The sequence below is a fragment of the Puma concolor genome, chromosome A3 (genome assembly GCF_028749965.1).
Source record: "Puma concolor isolate L17-30 chromosome A3, mPumCon1.1.hap2, whole genome shotgun sequence".
Classification (NCBI taxonomy): domain Eukaryota; kingdom Metazoa; phylum Chordata; class Mammalia; order Carnivora; family Felidae; genus Puma; species Puma concolor.
The window spans coordinates 15,651,154-15,658,972 of NC_141669.1; the positions used below are offsets into that span (position 1 = coordinate 15,651,154).

Consider the following 7,819-nt stretch of genomic DNA (forward strand, 5'->3'; position numbering starts at 1 on the left):
TTCATTGTGCCCTTAAAGTTCAAACTTCTTAGATAACTTACGATCTACATGATCTGTCTTTACTAATGTCTCTAATTTCATCACATACAACTCTTTTCCTTTTAGTATTATAGTACACTGACTCTCAAATTTTTTTCAATACCCTAAACATGGCTAAGTTCAACCCCTGTGGACCTCCTCAAGTGCTATTCCTTAGGCCTAGGACATTCTACAAACCCACATTCCTGGTGGCTAATGCCTCAGCAGACATCACTTCCTCCAGGATGCCTTCCCTGATCCCTCCAAGTCTGGGTTAGATACTTCTACTACATGTTTGCTGTATTTTCCCATCTCAGCACTTATCACAAGGCACTGTAACTGCTTGGTTACTAATCCACCTCTCCTGCTCTAGATCTGAAATACTTTTTATCATACCTAGTGCCTAGAACTACAGCTGTCACTTTATGAATTCTCAGAAACATTTGGGGAATAAATGAAGTTACAACAGAAAAAAAAAAAACAAATGGAAAAATGAAAATCATTTTGAAATAAATTATTTCTCTATAGAGAAAATTTCACATTAAAACAAAGGTACAGACCCTCGGAAGCCCCAGTGTTAGCTATGAATTAAAATTTGAAAGACCTAAGTTTTAAAGCTACAAAACACATGTAGCAATAACAGATTCAGTTCTATTAAAAAATGACCAGATGAGGGGCGCCGGTTAAGCATCCGACTTCGGCTCAGGTCATGATCTCACGGTCCGTGGGTTCGAGCCCCGCATCGGGCTCTGTGCTGACATCTCAGAGCCTGGAGCCCATTTCAGATTCTGTGTCTCCCTCTCTCTCTGCCCTTCCCCTGTTCATGCTCTGTCTCTGTCTCAAAAATAAATAAACGTTAAAAAAAATTAAAAAAAAAAAAATGACCAGATGATCATTTCGTGACATATAAAAATATCAAATGATTATGCTGTACACCTAAAACTAATGTTATATGTCAATTATACTTAACAGTTCAATTTTTTCAAAATAACCATAGATTGTTATATCTCTATATACTTGAAAGTAAATCTATGTATTTATAATACAGTCTAATACATACAAAATAAGTTACATAATTAGGCAGACATATTTAAAATAATCCTGAAAAATTAATTTACCTTTTTTCTGTGTCACTGTAGGAAATTTTTTAAAAATAGAATTTTTACTTGGAACACCTGGGTGGCTCAGTCAGCTAAACATCCAACTTTTTTTTTTAATTGTTTTTTAATGTTTATTTATTTTTGAGAGAGATAGACACAGTGCGAGCAAGGGAGGGGCAGAAAAAGAGGGAGACACAGAATCTGAAGCAGGCTCCAGTCTCTGAGCTGTCAGCAAACAGCCCGACGCGGAGCTCAAACCCACAAACCATGAGATCATGACCTGAACCAAAGCCGGACCATTATTAACGGACTGAGTCAACACAGGTACCCCAGCATCCAACTCTTAATTTCGACTCAGGTCATGATCTCACAGTGCAGGAGATCAAGCGGCACCCCCCACCCCTGCATCAGGCCCTGTGCAGACAGCACGAGCCTACTTAGGATTCTCTCCCTCCATCTCTTTCTGCCCCACTCCCAGCGTGCATGCATTCTCTCTCTCAAAATAAACAAATAAAACATTAAAAAAATAATAAAAATAAAATAAAAAACGGGTTTTTTTACTTGAGTATACTTAAAAGTAAATGTTTCTTGAATGTTATTAAATTGTATATCAACCATTTTCTCTGTGTTTTTCTGTCAGCAGACTAACATATGATAATTAATTAAACCTCTAAAGATAAAAATGCCAGCCAAATCCTGATCTCAGTTCTGTGTGCAACAATGTATTACCATCCACCGAACCAACTATCACAGCCCCGTCTTCATACACAATGCAGATCTTCTGTCCGTCAGCATTCCAGCTCATACTTCGAACCACTGATTTATTTCTGTTGTTGATCATCTCCTCGTACCAAGAGCCTATTTGCACACACACACACACACACAAAAATTACAAGTCAAAACTTTCACATTAGAGTTGAAAACATTCCACAAAATGCACTGTGGGATAAATGAGTGCAAAATTTTCTACAACATGAGACGTTAAACAATAAAACCTTCAAATCCAACATAAACAAACAAAAAAAAATTAGCTGAGGCCTTGACCAACAATTGCTTCAAAGATTATCACAGAAAACACAATAAATGCCCATCTTTTCTCTCTTTCTTCCTTTCTGTCCATTAAAAAATAAAACTCGGGGCGCCTGGGTGGCTCAGTCAGCTGACCGTCCGACTTCGGCTCGGGTCATGATCTCACGGTTCGCAGGTTCGAGACCCGCATCGGGCTCTGTGCTGGCAGCTCAGAGCCTGGAGCCTGCTTCAGATTCTGTGTCTCCCTCTCTCTCTTCCCCTCCCCTGCTCATGCTCTGTCTCTCTCTCAAAAATAAATAAACATTAAACAAAATTTTTTTAAATAAATAAAACTTTATTTGCTTTTGAAGGGCCAAAACAACTGACTTTTCTCAAAGCCTAACTTTTCCCACTTGAAAATCTTCAGATGAGGGGCGCCTGGGTGGCACAGTCGGTTAAGCGTCCGACTTCAGCCAGGTCACGATCTCGCGGTCCGTGAGTTCGAGCCCCGCGTGGGGCTCTGGGCTGATGGCTCAGAGCCTGGAGCCTGTTTCCGATTCTGTGTCTCCCTCTCTCTCTGCCCCTCCCCCGTTCATGCTCTGTCTCTCTCTGTCCCAAAAATAAATAAAACGTTGAAAAAAAAAAATTAAAAAAAAAAAAAAAAGAAAATCTTCAGATGATAACCAAGAAAAAAACAAAATAACCACAATAATTTTATACGTATGCATAAACTCTCCAGTGATTAATTACAAGTATATTGAATATCAGCATATTAGGTAAAAACTCTAAGCCTGCTTGACAAAAATTTTCAACAGTTCAAATCACTTTAGTGATTTCACATCACTAATGCTGAAAGACAAAACATTCATGTACACAGGGCTGGGGTGACAGGTCTCAAGGTACAACCAAATGTGAGGCAAAACACAAGGCCATTTTGGTATCAGAACTCTGGCCTGCAGCCAAGCAAATAACCACGTAATTTGGAAGAACTAGTCGAGCAGGCATTATCAGAGTCTGAACTCAGGACCTGAGAAGACCCACAGAGGAAAAATACAGCTTATCTTCATCTCCTATACTCTCACCTTCCATCCCTACACACACACATACACACATAAACCTTGAGAAACATAAATAAAACTCAGGTACCAAATTTTTCAATTAAGAATTTTTAAATGGTATACCCTGAATGTTTTCAAAACACCACACATGAACTAAGGTACTCTTCTCATTTAAATATGAGACCCCAAGAGATCATGTATTGTGAGTTATTTTTCTGATAATAGTGATGTGCCTAAATTAATCCTTCTCTCGCTCTGTCTTGTAGGCAAAAGGCACAAATCATGAGCCAGTAGAGCAGAGATAAAATCTATATCCATGAAAGAAAGGATGCTAAATGGCTCAATAAGGGGAATGAATTATTGCCTCTGACTTCTTAATGTTTTTATGTACTGGACCAACTCTAGCCACTGATCACACAGAAAATAATTCTTATCGGAAACCTGGCAAAAAAAGATCTCAAGTAGAAACTATCCAGCTAAGGGCGTAAATTCATTGTGGAGATAACCAACAGTCATCTAATTCACTTTCTTCATGCAAGGCCACAGCTCAAAAAAAAAAAAAAAAAACAAAAAAACAAAAAAAAAAAAAACAAAGTTAAAAGGAAAAGTAGGCAGCAATAAATCCAGAAATATTACCCCTGTGAGGTCAGGATGAATTCCTGCTGCTGGTTAAAAGGAGTCTATTTCAAATATATTGTTTCCCCATACAAATACTGTAATCCGGACTCTAAGCTGTGAAAGATTACATAAACTCTCCTAGTGTACCTTTATATAACATCCAAACAATGATAAGCCCATTTTGATCACTGGTAGTCAACTTCTGATATTGTTCATTCCATGTTACAACTTGAACCGAACCTAAAAAACCATAAAACAATTCAGAAACTAAAAAAAGGCTACAATTTCAAATTTGTATTTTTATAATAAACACCAACAGCATGTTAAAATCAATATGGCTCCTGTGCAATTAAACAGGATTTAATATCATTCCAAAATATTCACAGGATGCAGTCACTATTATCACTCATTTTCTACAACAATGTGTGATACTAATTTTCATGTTTATTCCTATTTCAGGCCAGCAAAGGCACCTATTATGGTCAAATGCAAAAGCTGCCATATATCTGATGACAGAAACAAATATAAGTAAGATTTACCCAACTGGCCTGATTCCCAAGGATTATAATTCCCAAAGGACAATATACTACGAACTTGGGGTTTCTTTCCAGGGGTGTAGAGGTTGTCTGTGGTTGATATATGCCGTAATATCTCTTCTTTCCCCCTCTTGTTTTCCATTCTATTAGTAACACACTCTTGAACATATCTTAAGCCTCTGGGTTATATGAACAACTGATTCTTTTAGTTTTTTTAATCTCTAAATGCTTTAGTGTATATTTCATAAGAAGACATTCTCTTTCATAACCATATTACAAATTAGGAAATTTAACACTGATATAATATTACCTAACCCTGGTATACATTCAAATTTTATCAACTGTCCAAATATTGTCCTTTATAGATACTTGTTTTTCTCATTCCAAGATCTAGGATCATAGAATACATTCAGTTGTCGTGTCTCTTTAGTCTACTTTAATCTGGAAACATGGGATAGATTCTAAAAAAGGATTATGTCCTACCCATAGACAGCAGTATCTTTTAATATATAAAAGAACTACTCAGTTTTAGATTTATTGAAGATGTTGTTTAATCATGTAAAAGTTGTTGAAGGACTCTAAGCTCAATTAACTATGGCTAAACAGAAATGATTACTTTAAATATTATCATTATAAAAAATGATATCATTTCTGCAATAAGTAGATGGTTTCTCAATGTCTAAAAATAAGACCATTCAAATAGGATTTTAAAAATTACATGACTCACCACTATGACCTTCTAGATTCTGATTCATAGAAAGGTTACTAGGGACTGCAAGACCTCTCAATTTTGCATCATCTAGGAAAAAAAGACATCATGGCAAATACATTAAAGTAATAGATTATATGACTTTGACATTTCTTCCTGGATGATTTTAGAAAAAATTTTTTAAGAATGCCTCATTCTGATCTATTTTTCTCATGGTGGAAACATGGACAGTAATATATACCCCCTTGCAGAGATATTATTCTGACAAAATAAAGCAAAATGTATTTTAAAAACATTGTTTAGGGGCGCCTGGGTGGCGCAGTCGGTTAAGCGTCCGACTTCAGCCAGGTCACGATCTCGCGGTCCGGGAGTTCGAGCCCCGCGTCAGGCTCTGGGCTGATGGCTCAGAGCCTGGAGCCTGTTTCCGATTCTGTGTCTCCCTCTCTCTCTGCCCCTCCCCCGTTCATGCTCTGTCTCTCTCTGTCCCAAAAAAAATAAATAAACGTTGAAAAAAAAAAACATTGTTTACCCAGTATATGAAATATACTGGTAATTATTATTACTGCTATTCCTTCCCAGAAGATCACAAACAGAAATATTTACGATATATAGAATGAAAGCTCTAAAGCATAAGAGGGCTCAGAAAGTAAAGACTTTGGAAACTGGTTTTTACTACATTTTGCAGAATCTTATATGCATTCATTCATTCATTCATTTATTCATTCAATGAATGTCTACATTGTGTTACGCACTGTGGAAGCTTCCGAATATAAAATGATAAAATAGTTAAGGCCTCTCCCCTAAGAGAGTTTGTAGTCTACTGAAGGGACAGATATTAAACACACACTCACCCACCCACATAAATATATATGCATATATGTAAAATCATAAATTGAGAAAATAAAGCCATAAGAAGAGACAGTAACAGAGGGAGACTGATTTAGATTGGAGGAAGGGAGAGCCAGGGAAGGCTTTCTGGAGAAAGGAGGAGGAGGAGTCCAGACTCAGAAATACCAAGTGCAAAGACCCCACGGGTCAAGTGTAGAAGCTCTGAATCCAAAATGTAATTTGCTTCAGCCCTTTATCTTACAGAAGAGTGAACTAAAGCCCAAAGATAAACACCAACTTGCTGAAATTCTTTCAGTATGGCAGAGCTGAGGTTCCAACTCCAATCACCTTACCTACATCTCCAACTTAGATTGGGGACTGTCTAGCTCTCCATTCTACAGCAACACTAGGGATGCTAAAGAAATGTGAAGCTGCTATGATTCCAGAGAACTAAAAAAAGACAAATCAAGCTGTAAACACAAGGAACTTATAAACAAAAATGTTTTTAAACATCTCATTTTCTGTTCTCCGGAACTAGGTGAATGATTATTAACATATCTGATAAGCAGAAAAGATGACACCAGCCTGCAAATGTGACAAAATGTGAGATTTTGTGACCTTATTAAAACTCAAATTGTCATTTTTCTTAAACTCTAAATAATAGAGCAGAATAGATAGACATAGCACAAGGCAATGTAGTGACTTAGTTTGCATTCTTCATTCTTTTTCATTTTCCATCAATAACTTGAGTAAAAGCCATCTGATATTTACATTCGATGTTCTCTGAACTTTACTGCAAAAATACTCTATAAAAACAGCACTGAATGTTTGGAGTCTTGTTTGTTTTTCATTTTAAAAGAATTAGAACTGCATAGTGACAAATACCAAGAGCAAATCTCACCGAACAAATGATACTAGGCAATTTTCCATCTAGTTCAAACACTTGGGCTTGCTTTCATTTACCTGTCTGTGTCTCTAATTTCAAAACTTTCAGTAATCCGTCTTCACCACCACATGCTATGAATCCTTGGTCCTTGTTCCAAGATACACATTTCAGCTTTACGTTATCGGGAATGGCGACCTGAAAAACAACCACAGCCACTCTCACAGCTTTTCATGGAGGAGCTGGAAAGTGAGTTACGGATGCAGGCTGAAGAAGTCCCCCCAAGAAATAAAAAATGGTCAGCCTTGCAGAGAGTGTACTGTTAGGAAAATGGGCATGGCACGATCCCCTGAACTGCCCCGCGCCCTACCATTTTCGAAAGGACGGCGGGGGGAGAGGGGAGCACACAAGAAGGGCACTGACTGCAGAGGAACCCAATGGGAGAGTCACCTGAGAAATTTTAAAGGAAGGAAACGGGGAAAAGAGGTATAAATCCATACCATTGATCCATATTCCCTTTCCACACATAACACTTAGGATACCCTTTTGTTATTACTTTTCTCTCGCCCGCCAGCCCATGACGATCCAGTGAATTGAAGTCACCTGGATCAACAGGTGGAGAAGGAGCGGTAGGGAAGCACGCAGTGATCTGTCCTGCTGAGGTCCCCAAAAAGACCCAGGCAGGGGGCAGGAATGGGAGAGAGTCGTGCGAAAGGGCTGTTGGCTCCGCCGAGAATTATCTGGGACTCGGGACCCGAAGGAGGAGGTCCGAGGCTGGACGAGGCAGGAAGGTGCGAGGTGGGAAGGCGAAGGATGCGGGACAGGATGCGGGATTCTCCTGCAGGACGCGAGAACAGAGGAGGAGCTAGGGCGTCAGCGGGAAAACTCACTTTCTTGCTCAGGTAAAAGAACATCCTGGGAACCCCGAGAAGACGACCCCAGCCGTCCAGGCCCGCCAAAGGAAACCTTTTTCTAAGTCTCCAGTCGCGAGTACCAGAAGCTCTTGGAAGCGCCTGTCGCCCTGGCAACCACCGCCGCCCAGGCGCATCCGGGGCGCTGAG

General features: G+C 39.0%; 1 protein-coding gene across 4 annotated transcripts in view; it reads right to left on the bottom strand.

Annotated features, from left to right (window-relative positions):
* Positions 1-7,817, bottom strand: part of WDR35 (WD repeat domain 35) — a 61,038-nt gene extending 53,221 nt beyond the window's left edge. For 2 of the 4 annotated variants that reach the window (XM_025927129.2, XM_025927128.2), the window contains exons 1-5: positions 7,649-7,814; positions 6,839-6,956; positions 5,066-5,137; positions 3,950-4,042; positions 1,848-1,976 (exon numbers count right to left, since the gene is read on the bottom strand). In XM_025927129.2, coding sequence (XP_025782914.1) covers positions 1,848-1,976; positions 3,950-4,042; positions 5,066-5,137; positions 6,839-6,956; positions 7,649-7,672 — 436 coding nt within the window. In that variant the 5' untranslated portion in view covers positions 7,673-7,814. Of the gene's footprint in view, positions 1-1,847; positions 1,977-3,949; positions 4,043-5,065; positions 5,138-6,838; positions 6,957-7,648 lie in introns of those variants that run through there. The other 2 variants (XM_086700080.1, XM_086700078.1) reach the window with 2 other exon arrangements.
* Between the last annotated feature and the right edge of the window lie 2 nt (positions 7,818-7,819).